Source organism: Quercus suber, unplaced genomic scaffold (genome assembly GCF_002906115.3).
Source record: "Quercus suber isolate HL8 unplaced genomic scaffold, Cork oak 2.0 scaffold_1, whole genome shotgun sequence".
In the NCBI taxonomy this organism is placed as follows: domain Eukaryota; kingdom Viridiplantae; phylum Streptophyta; class Magnoliopsida; order Fagales; family Fagaceae; genus Quercus; species Quercus suber.
The window spans coordinates 1,740,254-1,764,754 of NW_027069468.1; the positions used below are offsets into that span (position 1 = coordinate 1,740,254).

General features: G+C 34.1%; 2 protein-coding genes across 3 annotated transcripts; one reads left to right on the forward strand and one right to left on the reverse strand.

Annotated features, from left to right (window-relative positions):
- Positions 1-3,245: 3,245 nt before the first annotated feature.
- Positions 3,246-6,035, reverse strand: LOC136067500 (heat shock 70 kDa protein 17-like). 2 transcript variants are annotated; one of them, XM_065773489.1, is made up of 3 exons: positions 5,902-6,035; positions 4,741-5,537; positions 3,246-3,506 (listed from the first exon to the last, which is right to left on the reverse strand). In XM_065773489.1, the coding sequence occupies exons 2-3, from the start codon at positions 5,515-5,517 to the stop codon at positions 3,270-3,272; spliced, it is 1,014 nt and encodes a 337-aa protein (XP_065629561.1). In that variant the 5' UTR covers positions 5,518-5,537; positions 5,902-6,035; the 3' UTR covers positions 3,246-3,269. The 2 variants fall into 2 exon arrangements, with proteins under 2 accessions (XP_065629561.1, XP_065629579.1); XM_065773507.1 differs by lacking the exon at positions 5,902-6,035 and adding an exon at positions 5,781-5,895.
- A 4,782-nt stretch (positions 6,036-10,817) lies between these two features.
- Positions 10,818-19,585, forward strand: LOC136067529 (uncharacterized). Its single transcript, XM_065773564.1, has 12 exons — positions 10,818-11,058; positions 11,317-11,414; positions 11,498-11,580; positions 12,126-12,201; positions 12,296-12,363; positions 14,473-14,557; positions 14,703-14,818; positions 14,929-15,012; positions 16,740-16,886; positions 17,809-17,917; positions 18,029-18,148; positions 19,184-19,585. Exons 2-12 carry the CDS (start codon positions 11,327-11,329, stop codon positions 19,255-19,257), a joined length of 1,050 nt encoding a protein of 349 aa, XP_065629636.1. The 5' UTR covers positions 10,818-11,058; positions 11,317-11,326; the 3' UTR covers positions 19,258-19,585.
- Positions 19,586-24,501: the final 4,916 nt, after the last annotated feature.

Genomic DNA, 24,501 nt, shown 5'->3' on the forward strand with positions numbered 1-24,501 from the left:
GGCTTACATTTTTAAATAGGGTAGAGCTCTTGGACTCTGATTAAATATATATTTATATATATTGCGGTAACCCCAAAACAGTATACTTGTATTAAACAGTATTTGAAATATCTCATTCCCTACCAAACCGAAATGGTATCCGGTATGATATTGACTACTTTGATATGCAGTCACATGGTCTATTTTGTGAATGAAATGGTGCAGTTTCTTATGTAAGCATTTCTGAAAATTTTCTCATTCCTCAATAAGATTTACTTGTGTGCATCTGAGTCTACTAAGTTGGGATTTTCCCTTATGACTGCACAGATTTGTGATGACTTTTTGCATATACCTTGCAGTAAATCTTCATTAAAATAGTTAAATATCCCAGTTTCAGAATTTCTTATTATTTATGGGCATGAGAATAAACTGCTTAGCTTGTCAGGGGTGAAAAGCCCTTGGATTACCCAGTAACTGGTTCTAGTGGGAGGGGTCAGTTCTAATAGGAGTTTGATTAACTGTGAGGATTGTTGTATAGTATGCTCTATGACTTGCAACTAATTTGAGTGATGTTCTCTTAAATTAGTGTTCTCTTACGTCATTAAAAAAAAAAAATGTTGGGAATAAGGGACAACTCATCCTCCTTGTTTTGTATCCCCATGTCAATAATTCTCTTTGTTAAGTTTGCTTGCTTTTATCTCAAACATCTTTTGTGCCATCTTTTAATATGCATTATGCAAATTTAATATCTGCTTTTTTGTAATGCTTTTAGCGATCGAAGGAGCTGTTTTGCTACTCTCAAGTTCACCGCCTGCTGCAAGACATGTTATTGATGCTGCTTTCGATCGGCAAGGACATGGCAAACAGCTGGTGAACATGCAGATCCTTTCACATTATCTTTGTATTTTTTGGTTAATCTCCTCTTTTTATTTTTAATTTTTAATGCTGCTTATCACTTTTTGATTTGGTTCTAGAAATATATTTTAAGACAAGCAGAAGTTTTAGGGCAAAAAGCTAGTTATTAGTTGGTTGAGCAACCTTTTGACCTCTCTCTCTCTCATTGATAAATTGATAATTGAGGGTGGGTGGATTTGAATCCTAAACATCTCTGTTGGGAACATCCGGTACTAGTTGAGCTACAAGGATCTTGTTCTTTGGCCTATCATTGGTAGAGACATTGTAAAAACTCCTTTATAAATACTTGTAACTGGGGCAATGCCAGCAATCCAAACCAGTCAATTCTTTAATACTCTCACTTACAAACCCCACCATATCTAAACACCTTAACACCATCCATTCCTTAGCAACACAAGAAGGTTGACTTAATGTCAAGCTTTGTTTAAGATTTGTGTGACACAACCTTCTCTAAGGTGTGATACGTAAAAGTTTTTTTTTTTTTTTTTTCATTGTTTAAATTCCCAGCAACTTTAAACCTTGCGAACGCATCTTGATGTGTAACATATATTTTTTTTTGATAAGTAATAAAAAAAAATATTAAACAAAGAAGAAGAGAAGTGTCACCTGAGTATACAGGTAGCATACATCAGGGACAAAATACAACTCAAGCACATAAAGTAAAAAAGTTCATAAAACCATGAATTGAAAAGAAAGAATGAAAACCTAACACTACAACCCAGTCCAAAAGAGTCTTAAAAAGAAGGATTTAAGATCTGGAACTGTTTTTTTTGGAATCCTCAAAATGCCGACTATTCATCTTCCATCAAATGCACCACATCAAACGATGAGGAACAACCATCCAAATAACAATATTCCAATGCTGTCCAAACTTTCCTTGCCAACAAGCCAATAGCTCCACCACCATCTTCGGCATAACCCATTAAATGCCAAACAAGGTAAACACCATAGACCACAAATCAAAAGTGAATGGATAAGAAGGTGGTCTACCGTTTTCCCATTTCTTTCACACATACAACACCAATCTAAAATCCATATCTTCCGTTCCCGAAGATTATCAATTGTCAAAATATTCTCCAAAGCTGCAGTCCAAACAAAAAAAAGAAATTCTAGGAAGGACCTTAGGCTTCCAAATATTTTAAACCCTAAAATCCAAAACTTCAGAACCCTAAACCACCCCAGTGTTGTTAAAAGCGCGCTTAAGCGCAAAGCGTAGAGCGCAAAGCCCTTGGGGCTTTTTCCCTCTAAAGCGAAGCGCCCTCACAAAAGCGTTCTTTAAGCGCGCTTTTTTGAACTTTTTTATTAAGCGCAAAGCACGCTTTTTTGAGCTTTTTGTAAATTTTTTAAAAAAAAATCCTGATTTGATTTTTAGCTATTAAATCTAAATATGTTTGATATAAGCTATTGATTTAATATATAAAAACTAATAGTGTGATGTGCTACCATACACCTAAGCCTATCTCTTTAGATATTTTTGAACTTTTAACCACAACCACACAAACAAACACTAAATCAGACACTCACAAAGATAACATCACTTAACATTCTAGTACTTTTTAGCCTTTTCCTTCTTGGTTCTATACTTCTATTTTGATTCAACCATGTTTTGTAATCATGGCCATCAAATATCATGGTTGCATTTATTTTGTAAAGCACAATAGAATTATGTAAATGTTATATAAATTATATAAAATGTTTTATTGTAATTTATATGATTAATTAACCACTTGATTGTTGTATTGATCATTAATAAAAAAAAATTAATTTATTATTATTTTTTTTTTAAATATGCGCTTCACATCGATCAGGCACGCGCTTGCGCTTTGCGCTTCGCGCCTAGGCTCCAGGAGGCCTTTGCGCTTAAGTGCGCTCAACGCTTTTAACAACACTGCTTCATGCATAGCAGAAAGAAGTGACGTGACATACTAGGTTTCATGTTGTTGAGGATTGAAGCCATTAAATCATGTTAGAACCTACAGTTAATCAACAATTGACAGAGCATGCATAGTCGATACTAACAATAGTGTTTCTAAAAGCAGAGCAATCTGGCCTCATTGAAAATAAAATAAAAAAGGCTCAAAAGTCTCACGAGAATCCAGGGTTTGTATGAAAATGGCCTGGTTAATTTCAGTTCATTCCACTGGTTATTTGGTGAAAATGGACTCTTTAAAATGCTATATCAAAGAATAAGGATTCACAGTGATAAACAAGCTCTCTTCACTAGTTCAACAGTAACGTCACTTTTTCTTTATGTAAATAAAAGCTCATAAACAAAAAATAAAAAATAAGTTATAACAATTTTTGTTTGATAGGTAAAAAGATTTATGTGTGTTATAATATTTCACTAGGAATGGATGATGTGCTTCAATATCCACCTACCTGAAGTCCCGATCATCATAGAGGGATTCAACTGATATTGGGGCCGCTGTGTTTGCACTTAGAATTTCTTTTGTACGCTTAACCTGTTTCTTCAATTTAGCCATCGCCTTGGCAGACTTCCGCACATCAACCCCATTTCCAACTTGTTTATTGAACTCATCTGCAAAGTACTCCACCAGCCGTAATTCCAAATTCTGACCCCCAAGCTCGGGGTCCCATCTAACTTCCTTAACCTGCACAAAATTTTTGAGCTTAATGGCAAGCTAAAACCACTAAAATATGCCAGTGTAAGAAACGAAACAAGAAACAGCATAGAGAACAAAGCAAAAGGCAACAAAACACAAATGCTAAAAAGGGTTAAAATATAACAACTACAAGTACAAGCTATTTCATAATAAAGTTCAATAAAAATTGGCACAACAAATTGCCTATATTTAAGGAAGAGAGTGACTACAAGCTGATAATATCAAGAATAAAGAAGTAAAGAATGGTTGAAATTGACATCTTTTTTTTTTTAAGTTCAATAAAAATTGGCACAACAAATTGCCTATATTTAAGGAAGAGAGTGACTACAAGCTGATAATATCAAGTATAAAGAAGTAAAGAATGGTTGAAATTGACATTTTTTTATTTATTGGTAAATTACACACAAACCAAGTGGGTTTTGAACTCGCAACCTCTCCCTCCAGCCATTCTTCTGGGGGGAGGCAATGCCATTTGAGCTAGAGTTCATTGACACTAACATCTATTTCACATCAAATCAGAGTAGCCAACATAATCAAAATCATTAAAATAGTCTATCAATGTGAGGAGTTTGTGCCATCAATGTGAAACTTTCCAACAAATCTGGTATTGTTACCCATCCGCAACATGAATGGGGAACAAATATCAAAATCCTGACCTCCACGTGTTTGTCTATATAGAAAAAATGGATACTTAAAATATTTTTTGATTCTCAATAAATTCAACAACTGCAAGGAAATAAATTACTAATAAAACGTTTGCTAAGAAATGAATCGCAAATTGGAGTTCCTTCTTGTACATACTTTTATCAACTTAGATGACTTTCAATCATATACAACTTCAAAAGAATACGAATTTAGTGTCAAGCTTATCAATTGCAATTTGCAACAAATATTTATATCCTATTCCTAACTCCTACGAAAAGTTGCAATGTATCAAAGCTCAACTGAAATTGGTTTACTAACAAAGTCTTCCCACACGTTTTAGGAAAAATGGATACCTTCCAAAAAAATTTTAAAAACCCATAAATGGATTCTCATGGAACTACTAAACTAAGCACGGTAATGAATTACTCATTCACAGTGTAATCTATACAGCTTCCAATCATTCACAACCTCGCAAGAATACGAATCAAGTTTCAAACTTAAAACAATTGCAATTCCCAATAACTATTTTCTACCCTATTCCTAAACCCAACCAAAGTAGCAATGTTTCGAAGCTCACCTGAAATTGGTTGACTGACACGGTTTTCCCAAACTCTTTAGCATTATAAGCCGAGTAATACACAAGTGCAGCATAGGTACTGCTCGAACCCATATCATAGAAGATAACATGCCTTGATTCATTCGAGAAATCCTTATCGATTCCATACTGCAATGCCGCCCCGGAATACTCATTTATCAACGAAAGCACATTAATTCCGGCCAACTGCGCCGCCTGAATCAACCCTCTCCGCTCGGCTTGCCCGAAATACGGCGGCACAGCAATCACAGCATCCTTCACCGGCACCTTCGAATGAAACTCGGCCAAATCCGCCGCGTAACCCAAAATCATCGCCAGTAACTCCTCGACCGAATAAACAGCGACGCCGTCGTCGCCGCCGCCGTCGACTTTGAAACTCACAGCGCCCCGAGAGTCCTCCACAATGTCGAACGGCAAGTACATTGAATCGAGAACCTTCTTAACGTAACCGTAAGGCTTCCCGAGCATGTCACGGACTTGCGAATAGACTTTCTCCGGGTACCGCGCGACGATTCCGGCGGCCTCTTCGCCGAGGAGACGAGTGCCGGAGTGGAACGCGACTAGCGCCGGCGATTTCCGCTTCGACATCTCGTTGATCGCGATCGAGATCGGACTCTGGCCGGGCTTCAGATTCACCACCGCTACTTTCCCCCATTCGGAGCCGAGATCTATGCTCGAAACCGCGGATTCGGATCGATCGAATACAAAGCAAAGCGCAAATAAAACCAAACCTAGCTTGATGAATAACTTGGATTCCATTCTGGATTGTTCGAGAGCCTCTGTAAAAATATAGCAAAAATAAAAACACAAAACTTAGCTCGAATCGAATCGAATCGAATTTAGCATATAAATTTCAACACGAGTTTCAAAGTTTTACTTATATCGAACGGTTTGGTTACAAAATTATGCAAAAGAGTGTTGAATTTTTTTTTTTTTTTAATAGTAATGGAAAGTGAGAAAAAGCTAAGCTCGAATCGAATAGAATGTATAAATATCAATTCGAGTTTCAACGTTTTACTTACGTCGAACCAACAAAAAAAAAAAAATTAAATCTGATTTTCGATTTTGTGGAAAGTGAAAAGCTCAAGCTCGAATCGAAGAGAGTTTATAACTTTCAATTCGAGTTAGGAGAGAGAGAGAGACCAGTGGGGTGTAGATCGCATTCTCTGGAGAGAGTGAATGAAATGGTGACTTATCGAACGGTTGATGAGAAGAGTTGCTTTTCTTTGTTATGTTTTTTCGGTTGTGTTTTTGTTTTTGGAGCGGTGGGGTGGGGGGTTGTGTGAAATATAACGGGTAGGTAAATTGTTTTTTCAGTAATTTTGGGGAAGTCTACGTGGCAGTTGGAGGGATGGACGTGACCAATGACGTAAAGCCACGTGTTGAAATGTACACGTGGTGGATTTTGATATGATTTGTGGTGTTGTGCGCATTGTTGTCATAGAGGATCCCTTGTGGACAACTTTGAATCAAGTCAAGTCAACTCCGTCTTGCTCATGCTGCGTGTGGTGTGGGCTTCCTGCTCTCCAAGTTCTAATGAAATTATTACCANACTCGGCCAAATCCGCCGCGTAACCCAAAATCATCGCCAGTAACTCCTCGACCGAATAAACAGCGACGCCGTCGTCGCCGCCGCCGTCGACTTTGAAACTCACAGCGCCCCGAGAGTCCTCCACAATGTCGAACGGCAAGTACATTGAATCGAGAACCTTCTTAACGTAACCGTAAGGCTTCCCGAGCATGTCACGGACTTGCGAATAGACTTTCTCCGGGTACCGCGCGACGATTCCGGCGGCCTCTTCGCCGAGGAGACGAGTGCCGGAGTGGAACGCGACTAGCGCCGGCGATTTCCGCTTCGACATCTCGTTGATCGCGATCGAGATCGGACTCTGGCCGGGCTTCAGATTCACCACCGCTACTTTCCCCCATTCGGAGCCGAGATCTATGCTCGAAACCGCGGATTCGGATCGATCGAATACAAAGCAAAGCGCAAATAAAACCAAACCTAGCTTGATGAATAACTTGGATTCCATTCTGGATTGTTCGAGAGCCTCTGTAAAAATATAGCAAAAATAAAAACACAAAACTTAGCTCGAATCGAATCGAATTTAGCATATAAATTTCAACACGAGTTTCAAAGTTTAACTTATATCGAACGGTTTGGTTACAAAATTATGCAAAAGAGTGTTGAATTTTTTTTTTTTTTTTAATACTAATGGAAAGTGAGAAAAAGCTAAGCTCGAATCGAATAGAATGTATAAATATCAATTCGAGTTTCAACGTTTCACTTACGTCGAACCAACAAAAAAAAAAATTTAAATCTGATTTTCGATTTTGTGGAAAGTGAAAAGCTCAAGCTCGAATCGAAGAGAGTTTATAACTTTCAATTCGAGTTAGGAGAGAGAGAGAGACCAGAGGGGTGTAGATCGCATTCTCTGGAGAGAGTGAATGAAATGGTGACTTATCGAACGGTTGATGAGAAGAGTTGCTTTTCTTTGTTATGTTTTGTTTTGTTTTTTCGGTTGTGTTTTTGTTTTTGGAGCGGTGGGGTGGGGGGTTGTGTGAAATATAACGGGTAGGTAAATTGTTTTTTCAGTAATTTTGGGGAAGTCTACGTGGCAGTTGGAGGGATGGACGTGACCAATGACGTAAAGCCACGTGTTGAAATGTACACGTGGTGGATTTTGATATGATTTGTGGTGTTGTGCGCATTGTTGTCATAGAGGATCCCTTGTGGACAACTTTGAATCAAGTCAAGTCAACTCCGTCTTGCTCATGCTGCGTGTGTTGTGGGCTTCCTGCTCTCCAAGTTCTAATGAAATTATTACCAATATCTTTTTTTTCTTTTTTCTTTTTTGAGAAAATTATTACCAATATCTTAACCTTCTTTTTTGGGGTTAAAATTAAAGTACTATCTAAATTTTTATAAAAATTTGTTTTCATCCTCAAACCTTCAACTATAAAAAGTTTTTTTAATCCTAAATTATTGAAAATTTTCCATCCACATATTTTTTTTTTCTAATTATTAGAGAAAAAAAGCTCTTTACAAAATTTAAAGATAAAAAAAAAAATAACTTTTTTTAAGTTTAGTTATGAAAAATAAATTTTTGGTAAAATTTAGGAACTAAAATAGTATTTTGTCATTTTTTGTTGTTGATAAATACAATAGAATTTCAACTTATGACGTATGCTCTATAAAGATTTAATTTTAATTATCCAAGCCAAAATTATAATAAAACTTAACAAAAAAAGCTCTTCTATTTTTTTGGGCAAAGGTTAATAATTTACATATATTATAATTTAGAAATATATATTTTTATTTTTCAAACAAATAAAAATGATAAACTTTAAAGATAAGAGTCCCTCAAAAAAAAAAATTAAAGATAAGCAATAACTATAATTTTTTTTTTTTAAATGTGAAGGGAATTTTTTTTTAGGAATTTTTTTTTTGAATTCAAAATAAAATTTGTTATTTAACATTTATGACTCCATTTCTAAATGAAGTTACCCTTCATTAATGAGGGTAATTTTGAAACACATAAAAATCCAGTTGAAAAATGGGAATCTTCTTATATATAGTATAGATGACTCATATAATTTACTTTATATAAAACTCTATTATTTAACGCTTGGTTTGTTTCAACATTAATGTTTTCTGGAAAATGGCTCATTTTCCAAAAACCATTTTTTAGAAAACTGTCTCATTTTTTATTGTTTGGTAACAACCTTGAAAATGAGCTTGAGAATGTTTTTTGGTATTTGGTATACAATTTTTTTAAAAATATTTCTTGTTTAATTTAAAATATGTGTATTATGTAAATCAACTAATGTAATCAGTATAAAATAAAAAACCCATAATGAATTTGGTTTTCATACTAAAATTTTGACTATAGATACAATCAAAATTAATTAGTTGTCAAATTTTCATGATCTCTATCACTCATCTTGCTTATAACGTATGTACGTACACACACACACACATATATCAACCATCTCTCTCTCTCTCTCTCTCTATATATATATATATATTTGACAGGAGAGTACATTTTCAATAAGTATAAATAACAATAATTTTTAATTATCTACTCTTTTTTTTGGTATACTAATTGTCTACCATGGTCAACCACAAGTTTTCAATATTACTTTATATTATGTATTTACATAATATATCGCATAATATATCATAATTGCATAGTATTCGCATAAAGTATCTGCCAACAAATGCAATTCTCCTAAACAATTATCATTTATTATATAACAATATTATTAGTCCATGGTAAAGATTGTCCCATGTAAAAGCAATTTAGAACAATAAAGGTACTATATTTAAAATTTTCATCTTTTACTTCATTCATTCATTCTTCTTCTTCTTTTTTTATTTTTTATTTTTATTTTTGTTGCACTTTATGTACGAAAAAGAAGAAACTTCTACCTAGAATTCATTAAATCAAAAATTTCTTAGAGAAAAAAGAAAATCAAGCTTGAAATTCAAAACTAAGAATTGGGATTTGGTAGAGAGGAATGAAATAATTATCGCTGCAAATTTGTTCTCCTTTGCAAGTTGGAGCTATTGACCGATCAGTGAGGGAAAAAAAAATCTAATCAAAGAGTTGTGTTACAAAGAGGAAGAGAAACATGGAGAAAAGAGAGAAGAGAGACAGTTAGAGAGAGAGAGAGAGAGAGAGATCTATGGGAAGAAGAGAGATCATAATTGGTGACAATGAGAGTGTAAGGAGAGAAAAAACAAAGGGAAGAGAGAAAAAGTGAGAAAACTTACCATGAGAGAAAGAAGGCATCAAAACATTATGTTTCCCACAGCTACAGACAAAGATAATATTTATAGAAGATGAACACGTGAGAGAGAGGTTGTTTTTCAATTTTTATTTTGGAAAACAACCTATAGAAAATAAGCCTTATTTTTATTAGGGTTTTTCGTTGATCAAAGATAGTTTTTCATTAACTTTTTTTTTTTTTGGTGCACTACCAAACATAAAAATGTGGAAAACTATATTTATAGAAGGTTTTCCAGCGAAACAAACATATCATAAATTCAAAGAAATTTAAAACTCTATTACTAAAACTTTCAACTATATACATAAAACTCTATTACAACATTTCAATAAATTTAAAATTATACTGACAAAAGTTTCAAGTAAATTAAAATAAATTTAATTTTATTGAATTATATTTCATAATTTATTTTTAATATAATAAAATTTAAACATCTTTAATTATTAATATATTTTTATCATGTGACTTATTAATTATTAAGTAAAAACAAATGATATTTGTAGTAGATTCATGAAAACCACAATCAATTTACCAACATAATTGTTGTGAAAATATTATGTTGTAGCATTACTATTAATGAAAAAAGTTCAATTTTGTAGTCAATAAATTCATACTTTCCTTTAAAAAAAAAAAAAACTATATAGATGATAAGATTGAGATTATTACTTATAAAGCATCTTTTTTTTTATTTTTTTTTTTTATTTTTTATAAAAAAGATGCTTTATAAGTAATAATCTCAATTTTAAAAAAGATGCTTTATAAGTAATAATCTCAATCTTATAATTTGTATTTTTTTTGTGTGTTCATATTAAATTATTTCCACAACTATCTCTACTTTTTAGAAAAAAAAATTTTTTTTTTTGATAGAAACTTTTTAGTCAAAATTGATTACAAATTAAGTTTAAAAAATGTGATTAAAAGATAAATTAGAATGATCAAAGAATAATAGATAACTTCAAACCTTATATTTTATCCATAATTTAGATGTTAATAACTTTTATTTATATAAAATTATAATTACCATTTTCAAAAAAAAAAACTATTAATAAATTACAATACTCTTGACGATAAATACTTTATTTTAACAACAATATTTTTTTATATCAAAACACATTTTTCTTCCCATTCATTTATTATTAATTTTATTTTTTAAAAATATAAATATTTTTCACCGAGAGTCTAGTAGCAAAAACATCTATAATTCAAATCATTATTATAACCGTGGAATTAGAAAAAAGAAAAATGCATTTCCATGTTTGGAATTGGAATTATTAGGATAATTATTAGCAATCAGCCACCCACCCTTCTTCGTTTCAAACCAGTCGAAGTCGCCTAGGCAGAGAGAGACTACCACGAGGGTGTTGCGTTCTCGTCGTCGCATTACTCCAAAACTTTATATTATAATATTACCAATATATATCCACCGAACGGCAATAAATCCGACCTTCTTCAAATCCCAAAACCCTAACTCCATTTGGTTTCTCTTTTCTGCGATTCATTCCTCACCAGGTTCGTATTTTCTTTTTCTTTTATTCTTTACATTTGCAATCCAATTTTGATATCTTGCCCAATTCTACCATTTTTAGTATATATAGATCTTCCTGTACGGGTCGATCAAAAACCAACCAAATTGTATATACAAGAGAAATTCATGATTTTTATTTTATATTAATTCCACAAATTCAAACAAGCACAAATAAATGAGAAAAATCTTGAGCTGATTCAAAAAAAATTGATAAGAGTTTAATTTTGAATGTTGGGGTACAGAAAAGGAGAGATGCGTGTGAAGCAAGCTATAAAGAGCATCGATGCGTTTCCTCGCGCAGAGGATCACTTGCTTCAGAAAACTCAATCTGGAGCACTTGGTAATCCAACTCTCTCTCTCTGTATTTTTTTTTCTTAGATTTTAATTTCATGGCTGCTAATTGAATTTTTATTTTTTGGGTAGTTTCTGTTGTGGGTTTAGCGATAATGGCGTTGTTGTTCCTGCACGAGCTGAGATATTATCTTACCACATATACGGTTCATCAGGTTCGCGCTTTATTTGTTTATTTTGCTGCCCATTTCGGATTCTTCCTTGTTCTCAATGTTTCAGTTCGTTATGGTTTTGAACTTGCCATTAGGGGAGCATAGCTGTGAAGTTTGAGAGGGGTTATTGGTAGACATTCTTAGAGAGATTGGTCCGTGGACTTGAACCCGCGATGCACTTGCCATCCCAACCTCTAGATATGCATAATGTGGATTTTTATTCTTTTATTTAAATAAATAAATAAATCAATAAAATTTTGATGAAATTAAGTTGATCACTGGTTATAGTTGGTCTAAATTTGCAATTCAAAGACTAATATTTCTTTGGAGGAAATTACAGCGAAAAGCAATTAGAATTTGTTAATTATTGGATGCAAAACTGAAATATAAGACTATGTAGACATTTTGACTCAAGGAATGCTCTTATCTATGTATTTTTGACAAACTCGATTGACCAAGTAATTAGATAACGGGTGATCCATTTGGTGTGACCATTAATATTTTATTAGCACATGTTCATCTGGACTAATGTTCTATGTATTTGGCAGATGTCTGTTGATTTGAAACGTGGAGAAACTCTTCCAATCCACATAAATATGACATTTCCTTCTTTACCCTGTGACGGTTAGCATATTTCTTTCTTCTACCTTCTTAAGTAAATGCCAGTTTGTTTACATATTTTTTGTTTTTCCATCTCTAAGTGCTAGCTTGCGTGCAGTTTTAAGTGTTGATGCGATTGATATGTCTGGCAAGCATGAAGTGGATCTTGATACAAACATTTGGAAGGTAAGACCTTTTCCTACCTCCAAAAGTTTATTCTTCGCATGTTATAGACTTTATTATATAATTTAAAGCAGTACTTGTGAATTGAGGTTGTGCCTGTGCCCTTTTTTTGCTCCCTTTGATGAAATTATTATTTTGTATTTGAAAAAAATCTTATGCAGTACACATTTGTGACATTGATAAGCCGTGCTAGCGTAATGGTAATGCATAAAGGTTTGAAGGTCAATGTTCTTTAGATTAGTATAGTCAAAGGCAAGAGGTGACCTTAAGGTGCCAAGTCCTTGTATTGTTCGAGGAACGAGGCGCTAAAAAGACATCCATTCTAAATATACTTATTTTGTAAATAATGAACTCAAATCATATGCATCTATTGCTTTTTAGGCATGGTTTGAAAATTTCAAATTTGTTGGAGGTTCTATTAATTAACTAAGAACAGGCTTTACAACATGCCTTTATACACACACACATACATAGAACAACTATCAAATCTGTTGTTGATGACTTGGAGCCTCACCAAGGCTGGGTGCTTTAGACCCCACCTATGGGGAGTAAATCACTGATACATGACTCCACCCACCAGGTTTGTGTATCAGGCAATGGAAGGGAACTCCTTGTGGGGATCAAGACGAGGCTGTCTTGGTCTACAGCTCATCCCAAGCCTCCAACCCACTACGTTGCACCCTAATGTGTTAACAACCATCAAATCTAAAAGTCTATATGATTGAAATTTAAAAATGAAATCCTTTCCTAAATTGATCAGGAGTGAGAGAGAGACACACTCATTGACTTGAATTAAAGTACAAAACAAGATTTTCATTGGCCAAATTATTGAAATTCCCTCAATTTTTTTTTTTTTTTGCTGAATTTCATTGAGGCTCTTGCCTCAAGCCTCCACACTTTGTTTGAGGCACTCGCCTTTGGAGCCTAAACAAGTGCCTCACTAAAGGCGGCTCACCTCGCCTGAGCACCTAGTCAAGTGCCTGGCTCACCTTTGACTACATTGCTTTAGATCAAGGGAAGTTTTCTCTCCACAAATAAGGGTGGAGGCAACAATGAAAGATAAATAAATAGGGGTGGAGGGTCAAGTCATGGGTTTAATCCAAGTTGGTAAGATTTATTTGCCTATTAAAAAAGAATAGATGTTTGGAGATATATATATTTTTTTAAAAGTAATGTTTGGAGATATATTATATATTGAACTGTTTTTTTTGATAAATAATGAAAAAAATTATTATTTAAGATTTTTATTGAAGGACAAAGTCTTTATTATTCTCTTCCCATAGTTGTTTAGATTTGGAATGGTTTCCTTATTTTCCTAAAATTGTGAGCAACATGATTTCATAACATGGTCCTTTCTAATTTAAGCATGGCAAAATCAACTTCCACCATATAAAAGAAATGGGAATTATGTAAACACCAAGTGCACAGCAAACATGCCTCTGAATTTGTTTAACTTATCAAAAATAGAACTTACAAAAAAAAAAAAAAAAAATCTGTAGGTTAAGGTATTGAAAAATGAATTGATCAATGAAATTCTATTGGCTCCTACAAAAACGATAAACACAAATGGAATTACAGACTTTTGTCTCTAATTTCAGAGAATTTTAACCTTAATAAGTGGTTACCTGTGTGTGTTTCTTGTTCTAGCCTCTTTCTCAATGCGGACACAAGATATAGGCCTCCAATTATGCAAACTTATGGATGTAGATGCAAAATAGAATATGGTCCAACTTGTTTAGGAGTTTAATTCCTTTTCTTAACTGGGTAGTAAAGTTACTTCCTATTCCTACTAGGATAATATGTTTATAACTCTATTTAAGGAACCCAAGTTTCAGTTTTGTTTTACAGTTTGATTGATTAGTAAAGTTTCTCTTGAAATTTTTCCAATTGTCCGGTGCGGACACCAACCAACCCTAAGTGATGACTCCTAGGTTTGCTCTCTCTTGCTTGGTGTTGACTCCAAGCAAGCCTAGGTGTTGGCTCCTAGGTTATTATTACTTTTTTGTTTTTAAATTTTATGTTCTTCAATTTTGTTGCTGTGTCAATTTTGGCTGTCCTGCATCTCTCTCTCTCTCTCTTGTCCCTCTGCTAACAAATTTAGATTGTATGCAGTTGCGCTTGAACAATGATGGTCATATCATCGGCACTGAATATTTGTCTGATCTAGTAGAAAAGGAACATGCAGAGCATAAGCATGGTAACTGCCTTGGTGCCCATAGATTTTTTTGGTCTAAAAGATGTTTATCATGTAACATAGATCATAACAAGTTTATATTTCTACTTAGAGATATATGGCACTTAGTTGTTGCAATGTTCAATATTTGATAAACAACTTTGATCAGATGGTAATAAAGATGAGCATGAGGATTCGGACCAGAAATTTCAATTCTTTGATCAAGCTGCAGAAAATATGATCAAGAAAGTGAAGCAAGCATTAGCACATGGAGAAGGATGCCGGGTAGTTGTCCTTTGGAATTCTCAATGTTTATGATTTCAGCTTGTCCATTTAGCTTGGATATCATGCTTACCAAAGAAGCCCTTAATATTTTGTTTTACTTTCTTTTTCAGGTTTATGGGGTCTTAGATGTCCAAAGAGTTGCTGGAAACTTTCACATTTCAGTTCATGGGCTAAACATTTATGTTGCCCAAATGGTGAGTGCACATTGAACTCTATTCTCTGTGGGAATGTGATTCCATATAATGTCTCAGAATCTGCAAAGTGGAGCATCTAACATTTTACAGCACTAAATTTTGTTTCCATCTTCAAAATTTTTATTTCCTATTAATCAGCGGGGTTTTGAATTATATTGCTTTGTTTAAAATTTAGGGTTTTTATTGTTTGATTATAATAAAGGATAAAGACTAATTTTCTGACATTTGCTTACAATGATGTCTGCTACAGAATAAAAAGGGTATGAATATTGAAGGTAACAATTAGCGTTGAGGTTCAGAGTAAGGGAATATTGGCTTTGGTGTGACTTAGTCATAGAACATGTGTTAAAATGGTTACAAATTTTTTTTAGTTTATAACTCTGTACAGGTAACAAATTTGTGGCATCTAAAACTACCTCAAAAAGATTGATCAGTCATTTTTAGTAGTATTGTTTGCACAAAATATCATAGTAGTAGAACAAGTTTGCATAAGATGGTTACATCTCATTTATTTATTTAACAGCTATACTTATATTTCTTTGGGTATCTCACTTTACTAGATGATAGGTGTAGTTTAATTCTCACTGAAAATATCTTCTTTTTGTGGGAGTAATTACATGTCCCTAACAATATCTTCTTTGGTTTCAATAAAATTTTTCGTTAAGAAACTAGTTTTATGTCCACAATTCTTTCTATTTTTTACCTATGAAGACACTGAAAGTAATATATTGTAAGTTTTTGTCCTCTGCTGTTGGTGTCTCCTATATAGAAAATAATGAGAAGTGATGTGCTTCATGTGACTATTTGTGGCTGATTTGTCCACATTGTTGTATCGGGACATGTTTGCTTTGAAAAACCTTTTGTACAAAGTTGATTTTGCATACTGTAACAGAGCTTAGGTTTTTGTACTTGAAAAAAAAAGGTTAAGTTTTTTGTAAAAGTTTAATTGTTATATCATCCCTATTAATGGTGCAATAATCATGAACAATCTAAAACTTGAAAGTGCATCTAATTATTTTCTATTTGATTTCCTTATTATAGATGGGAGCAAAGTGCTACTGCTTGAAACTATAGGATTCTTTTGTAGGGGGTAAAACATTGGTTCGACAGTAAAGTTAGCCAAAATTAAAAGAGAAGAGTGATGGGTTTATGTTATTTGTTTCACTAACATTTGGAAATTTGGGAAACACAGCCAGAGAAAGGTGCCAGATGGTGATGAGAAATTTTTGCTGGCAACAAGTTATCAACATGTTAAATACATCCTCAAACTTTTTCTTTTTCTTTTTAAAAAAATTATTGAAGTATTGGATATATGTTGTCATCAACATTGCAACATATCTGTCGAAATTTTTGTTTAGACAAATCTTTGGTTATATATTTATTGAGACTTTCGATAGTTATAATCATTAGTAATAGTACTACCTATCAAAAAGAAAATCATTAGTGATAGTAACAATAGATATCTGGGATTCAAGGGATACACAGTGGTTTCAGCACCTCCTGTGGTGTGTGGGCACTGGGGTTTGAACCCCACCGGTGCCCTTTCCCCTATTTTTTTCTAATAGGTCTTGACATGACATCTTCGGGGTTAGTTTTATGTCACGTTGCTTTTTCTAAAGTAACTTATTTTAATTTTCTGCTCAAGGTCACATTGGATTGTTCCTACCTTAATTGGTCTTTGTCTTCTACACACCAGGTACCCATTCTTTTCTTTTTATTCTTGACAGATTTTTGAAGGATCTATTCATGTGAACATCAGTCACATCATCCATGATTTGTCATTTGGCCCAAAATATCCCGGAATTCACAATCCACTTGATGGGACAGAACGTATATTGCATGACACAAGTGGGACATTCAAATATTACATAAAGGTATGAATCCACTGGCTTTCTTTTTTGATTGACCTGTATATCTGTGGTCTAGAATTCAATCTCAGCCTTCACCAAGTACACTCGGGTTTAGTTTGTTTTTATTTGATATTTGTTTAGTTTACTTTGGATTTAGGTTTCTCTATTAAGTTTCAACATTGACATGGTTTGGGATGTAAAAATTAAATTAAAAAAAGAAAAAAGAAAAAGAAAAAAAACTGGTTTACTAATCCCAAAACAGTACACCAATACATTCTGGTACCGAAATATTCCGTTCCAGTAGTCAATCCGGAACAGTATTCAAAACTTTGTGGGGAGATGCCGACATGTGTTCTGGATGTTTGGGATTTATTAGGTAACGCTAGGGATTGTTGCATTATTTGGTTGGAGGAATTGGTTTGGGATGCATGGCTCAGATGTTCTGAACTTGGTGCTGGCTTGTGTGATGTGGATTGTATTGAAGGAGTGGGATAGTCGTATGTTTGAGGATATTGGAAGTTACCTGGATCAATCAAAATACTTGCTCCTTCGCTCTTTTTTTTATTGGTCCTTAGTTTGGGGTTTAATTCACTGATCTTCCATTTTAAAGATCCAAGATTCTCTTAGATTTTCCATTTGAAATTTCTGTTTATATTTTTTTTACTTGTTTCATCATCATGAACATATAGTATTATTCAATTTCTACAAAATTTGCATTACTTATCAAAAAAATTGAAGAAGGGGCTCCACTTTCACAGTTCCTCTCACATCCATAGATGTGATCCCAACCACTTTTTCCTTCTTTTATCATCTGCACTAGCCTCCTTTTAGCCTTTTGCATGACAGATTTGAAAGAACCCCATATAAATTCTTATTTTGAGTTCCTCTAATGATTTTGCCTTCTCCTTTTGAGTCTATATGACCAATGTTTTTCCTTGTGATGCAGATTGTTCCGACCGAATATAGATATATCTCAAAAGAAGTTTTACCGACTAATCAATTCTCTGTCACGGAATACTTTTCCCCCATGAAAGATTCTGATAGGACATGGCCAGGTTGGTTTATGTAATTTATTCAACTTTCTCCTTTTTTTAGAAAGGGGGAGGGGGGGTTGGGGGGATGATTTTTGATACTGAATATCAGCACATTTCTTTTGTTATATGCAGCTGTCTACTTCTTGTATGACCTGTCACCGATTACTGTGACAATCAGAGAAGAACGTCGCAGTTTTCTGCACTTCATCACCCGGCTGTGTGCAGTATTAGGTGGTACCTTTGCGCTAACAGGTTTGCTTCCTTATCTCTATTTTGTTTGATTTGCACAACTCATTATTGGAAAATAGAAGCCACTTTCATTCAAAATGAGAAGTTTGGGTAGAGACTATTTTTAGAAATGCCAAAGGATAGAAAATTAGGGAAATTTCAGAGGATTTCAATGTAACCTAGTAAGCATTTTTCAGATATTTGTAACCTTGTTCGATTATGTTTGATGTGGATTGTGTGGGGGAATGCAATTGGCGCACTTTCATAGATGTGAAAAGTATGGGGGTTAAGTTGTTAGCAACCGTCACTAGTTCCTTACATGAGTGGTCTCACGCGTGGGGTTCTATGGTTTGTGATTCAATTGTGTTGTTTATATTGTGCTTTTGGGATTAGCTTATTTAGCTTTTTTCTGATTGCTTTTTGTTGAAAGTGTGTTAAAGTATGCTTGTACTTTAAAAAAGTGAGAAAAATGTGAGGTTTTTAAAAGCTATATATAAAAGTTAAAAGCTGAAAACTAGCAAAGTTTGCTAAAGTGCAAGCATATAACAAAAATTTGTTAAAAGTGTGCTAAAGTATACTTGTTGTAATTCTTATGCTTCTTCATGTCCTTTGTACATGAAATAGACCTGTTTTGAAAATTTTTTTCTTACCTATTAAAAAAAAAAAAAAAAGAAGCAACCTGGACTTCTATTTATTTATTTATTTTTATCAATACAGTTATTTACATTTTTTTTTTGGCGATTGGTAAGTCTGAAGTTGGGCCAAATAATTAGGATATTGTGGTGGTCAATATATGGAACTTTAAGCAAGATCCAGGAGACTCGTTCCCTATATTGCAAGTTTGAAAAATGATGTTTACCACTCATTGAAATTCCAATAAGTTGATCTTTTGGAGTCTAGGTTGTTTGATGTTGAAATGTCCTCCTGCAATTCTCACAGCATTTCCTTGCTCATGGAAGGGCCCTTCTCACATTCATTTAATTTCCTCCTTTTGGTCTGTAATGTGTCGTTTTTATCATTTTGGTCTGTACAAGTTTCTTTTATTGTTTGTGCCAACAGGAATGCTGGACCGTTGGATGTTCAGGCTTGTTGAGGCTCTGACCAAACCTAATGCTAGAAGTGCATACCGTTAGAGTTGGGGTTTACGATAACCATCAACTTCAGATGGCATCTCCAAGGAAATTCTTGATGCAAGCTAGATGATAAGGTTCCTGACTTCGAGCATTTGACCTTGGATAGATAATGCAGAGGCAAGAGTCAAACTCAACATTGCTTGTTGTATTTATTTATTTTCCTTGGCTTCTCCCCTCTTGTAGTGAACAATATGTGAAATGACATTGTCATCTTTTCTGTATCTCTAATTATTTTTAGGTTGACACAATGTCATAGGTACTCATGATTCTTTTGGGACCCTAAAATTTTGGTGATTGTGATATATATATGGACTTCCCAATTTGGCAAGATCTGCATGCGAGTACCTCAGCTCTTGCAGCTATTTGCTGGATCTTTGACAGTATTTAGGAATGAGAATGTTGCATGAAGAATGCTAGGTGAAAAAATAGAAGAAACTAATGCAATCCTTTATAGCCATTTTTATGGGACTATGCTGAAATTGTCTTGAAATGGGCAGTGTTTGAATAATTTGCCATATGGTTTTGGGGTGGTTTCATATTAAAGCCTAGATTTTAAGAAGTTTTCATTAAAATCTTTATCCCTAAGTGAGTTATTATTAACAAAAATTCAGTAAACTACTTTTTGTTTTTTAAAACACAAACTAAACGGGCCCATCTAAGTTGTCATGGTTAGAAAGTGATTCACCAAGTTATCAAGGGATTAATGTGATTGGAGCCATGAAGTAATATGAATAGAGTTCAGTTTTGTCATATTACTTTAGCTAATAGTTTCAATGTAGTTCAGTTCTGTCATGTTAAGTGATAAGGTAACTTTGCTGCTTATAACATTGTTAAACATGCTAGACATGTTAGTGAGTTTACGGTGTGGATAGTGGATGTTCCTCCACACTTTTCAGCTGTAATCTTAGCTGATTTGGTTGATTTTCAGTAAATAAAATTACTGTCTCCTTCTCCAAAAAAATTATATTGATATGAAATTTAAATTCAAAATATACTTTTAGCTTAAACTGACAGTTGGGTTTATTTTCAAAATTTGCAAATCTCATTAAGCATTTCATTGTAAATTGTAATGTATTATCTATGAATTGAATAGAAAATTAAACTATTTGGCTTTTGGTATAATGGACTATTTGCAAGTCACTTTATCTATTCTCTATTCTTTTTTTCCCATAATATTTCAAGAGAAAAATTACACTAATCTCCTTTATGATATTAAACAAAATGACAGTGACCTCTGAATTTTTTTTTTAAGTCCTTTTGCCTAGGGTTTTTTTTTGGAAAGGATTAGCAATTACTTAATGTCATTTTTCAAAATCCCTTTACAAGTATGCTCCAATGTCTATTAGAACTCTAAATCTTTCATCTATTTGTATAAAAAATTATGCAACATATTGAATGTTAATTAATCATGGATCTATCTTGATTTATGATCTGTTTTCTAGGAAATCGTGGGCAATTTGGCGTCCAATAATCACATTTTTTAGTCAAACTAGTACTCATGGGTAAAATGATTATTCCACGTGCTTTGAAAATTATATAATTTACTCGACTCTAAAATCTTAATCACATAAAGTCATCATATGGAATTTGCAGGCATGTATATATTTCCCCCCCCAAGATGAAATCAAGGGTTTGACCAAAAAATAATATAAAAGAAAAAAAATTCACAATGGTTAAAACATTGTATCAAAGCAAAACAAGTGAAAGAGAGAAGCGAACATTGTCAAAACATTGCTATGAGGATTTTACAAAGTTGTTTTTTTTTTTTTTTTTTACCCTCATTCAATCTATTTAGTTAGGGTATTAAAAAAAAAGTTTAGTTGAAGAATTTAATTTGGGATTTCAATTTTGAGATTTTTAGTGGTAATAAAAAATTGTCTATTTGTTGAAGGTAAATATCAAGTTCTACGCATTGACGCTAATTCAAATTTGTAAGTACGCTTTTTCCTGAGTTTAAATCTTTTGTACCACTTGTTGCGTACTATATGTTCCACCAATAACTGCTTGCTATGTTTTCATTTTACTTTTTTTAAAAAATAATTGAAATTTAAAATGGAAAGCAATTATACATATGGTAAGTAATGATTGGTGAACATAGAGTGGTACACAAAAAGTGGTACAGAGGATTTGCATTCCTTTTCCCCCACAATATAATGCTTTTCCAATTATATAATTTTTATGTGCATCTTAGCTCTAGTATTGTTGGTCTTTGTCTACATGTTTGTAGTGGTCTCTACTCTAGTGTGCTGCTTACTGTTTAAGCTCCAATGAGTGGTTGGTTTGCCACAATCATTGGATCATTGGTGTTACTATCTTTCCCTTAAAATTGCAATCACCCTAGTAATTTTTTATTTTGTGAAAGGATATGAACCTCTTTGAATTGTGCTTTCTCCGGTTTTGATCTCTTTCTCTTTTATGAGCTATTACTTTCATTGGGAATTTTGGAATTGGCCACATTTCCACTTTGATCCATCTTGTTTTTCTTCACCGGAAGCCAAAGCTTGATATCTCATTTAGCCAATATGCTCCACTGTCACTGGATCTTGCTGTTTATTTTCTGTCGGAGGGAGGATAGATCTGTGTTGAGAGGTTATGGGGATAGAGAGAGTCATGAAAAGTGAAACTGTGAAAGAAGAAAAGAGAAAGATGAAGAGGGAAGAGGAAAGAGTGGTCAGTGGGGATAGGTTGGTTCTAATGTTTTATTGAAGAGAGGGTGATATGACATATGGGAGGTTTGGAATTTATTTTTTGCATTTAGCATCATTTTTGTAACATTTTAGTCTGCTGTTAAGTTTGCAAAAGTATTTAGAAAACTATTGAGTTTTTAAAACTCAAGTTCAAAGATGGAATTCAAGTTTCTAAAACTTGAGTTGCAAGTGGTGGCAATCTGACATGGAATAAAATTCAAATGGAACTCGATTTTTTTAAAACTCAAGTTTCACCATTTTCCAAATTTGCGTATGTTCTTCTTCCTCTATTCTTCCTCTTCTCCAGATCGTGCTTTGTTCTTCTTTTTCTTCCTTTGTTATTCCTCTCCTCTAAACCCAGGTACTTTTATGACTTTTTAGATTAGATTTCTCCTTTTCTTTTCATTTTCCTTCATCTCTAACCTTTCTCTTGTTTTTCTTCTGGAAAAACTCCTCAAAGTTTCAGGTTTTAATCTTTATGAATCATAATTTTTACACATTTAATTTCTTATCATTTTTCATATGCATTTTTTCGTGTTGATTTGGTTGTATGAGATTTATTTATTTATTTGATGATTTTGACATTGGTCATTTGATATGAGTTAGGGTTTATGATTTTCAAATCTGTTTTTTTTTTTTTTTTTTTTTTTTTTTTTTTTTTTTTTTTTTTGTGGGGGTAAAACAAATCCTTTGCCTTTGCACTGTCTAGGACTAGAATTGTAATTTACAAACAAAATGGTAAGAACTAGTTTACGTCAAAAAAATAATCTTCACCTGTTTGCCCAAAACTTCATAATATGTTACTTATCATATGAGGTAAATTTATTGTGGGTACCTAGGCATGCTCGGAACGTCCTAGGCATGCATGCAACTACCTAGGCCGTCCTCGGACGGTTTTTGCAACGTCCTAGGCATGCACGGCAACGTCCTAGGTATGCTTGGAAACGTCCTCGGACGGTGTTCTAGGAGTCCCACATCGAAGGAAAACCCCCCCACTTGCTGCCTTATAAGCTTTGAAGCGAAGGAAGTAGTCGAGGACGTTTCCATGCATGTTTAGGACGTTGCAAAAACCGTCCGAGGACGGCCTAGGTGGTTGCAGGACGTTTCGAGCATGCCTAGGTACCCACATTTATCATATAATTAATGTTACTTATCTTCTAAGGTTACTTTCTCAACAAAAAAAAAAAACTTTTTTATTTTGAGAAAAATGTAAGATAATTTTATTGAACAAAATCAGTTTGAAAAACATTATCCAAATCAGAGGGTAGCTCTTCTACCCATACATCACAATCTGTAGATAAAACTGCTCTCTAGCAAGCGCATGAGTTAACTTATTTCCTTTACGTCGCACATGCTAAAATTGTCACTGCTGTAATTGAAGCCGCTGTTTGCGTGTTTCCCCTATGACATTCCCATACAAAGTCTTACACCGCCCATTGGCCTTCAGAGCATTAACAACCCTGAGACAATCACCCCTTCAACCACGACCTTATGAATACCTAGCTCCTGTGCAAACAGAACTACTCTGCATGCTGCCATTGCTTCGGCCATCTCCACCGAGTGAGGTAGATTAATTTTTTGAGACAGCGCAGCAATTACCTCGCCAGTTGAGTCCCGAATCACTATCCTGATACCTACTAAACCCAGATTCTCAAACAAAGCAGCATCAAAACTTATTTTATAAAAGCTCTTCGGAGGATCGATGTGACCACTGAACTGGAGAAGCTCGCACAGTCGACCTTGCAACAGGTTTATTTGCCCCGAAACACTCCATCACTAAGGCTTTTGCTCTATCTCCGACTTTATGAAGTGGCTAGGTGGACTGATTTTCTCGCAAGTGATTACGCCTCTGCCATATACACCAAGAAATTGTAGAAAACAATACAACATGGTAACCAAATCCATTAATCATCACCTCCTCTAGCAAATCAAAAAAACTTTTGTGAGGTTTCCTGTAATACTTGGCAAAACTCAAATCTGAACGCCAGACTGATTGGGCTTGTTCAAATAACCACACATGATGCATCAGAGATTCTTGATACTTCCCACATAAAGAACATGTATCATCAATTGGAATATGCCAAAGCTTTAGGTTTTGCTTTGTAGGTAAGGAATCCCTTGCAGCTCGCCAAAGTGACGAATTCTATTCGGTGTCCGAATCTTCCAAATTCCCTTCCACACCCTGCTTCCACCATCCATTGAAGAAGAGCTTGGTTTCTGGCTATTCACATCAGCCTCCAGCATTTTATAAGCACTCTGAACACTATAATTCCCATCCGGGGTTAGAGGCCATATTAACACATCTTCAGCACTTCCTTCACTGACTGGAATACGCCTCACCACCTTTGCTTCCCATGGTAGAAAATTCCTCTCCAATTGTCCCGGGTCCCATATCCTTGTATTTGCATAAAACAAATCCTTAACATAGACAACATCATTATTAATTCTAGGTGAAACAATCTTGCTGTTTGCTGGATCCGACAACCAGTTATGTTCCCAAATATTAATAGAACCAGAATCCCTAATTCTCTATATTTCTCCTTTGTTGATAATATCC

What these genes read in the sequence shown, in the direction of transcription:
- LOC136067529 (XM_065773564.1), top strand. Translation starts at nt 11,327, where the DNA reads ATGCGTGTGAAGCAAGCTATAAAGAGCATCGATGCGTTTCCTCGCGCA. An exon ending in TCCTTCTTTACCCTGTGACG is followed by an intron (nt 12,202 to 12,295) that starts GTTAGCATATTT and finishes GCTTGCGTGCAG; the next exon opens with TTTTAAGTGTTGATGCGATT. An exon ending in TGGTACCTTTGCGCTAACAG is followed by an intron (nt 18,149 to 19,183) that starts GTTTGCTTCCTT and finishes TTGTGCCAACAG; the next exon opens with GAATGCTGGACCGTTGGATG.
- LOC136067500 (XM_065773489.1), bottom strand. Translation starts at nt 5,517, where the DNA reads ATGGAATCCAAGTTATTCATCAAGCTAGGTTTGGTTTTATTTGCGCTT. An exon ending in TGTCAGTCAACCAATTTCAG is followed by an intron (nt 3,507 to 4,740) that starts GTGAGCTTCGAA and finishes AATTTTGTGCAG; the next exon opens with GTTAAGGAAGTTAGATGGGA.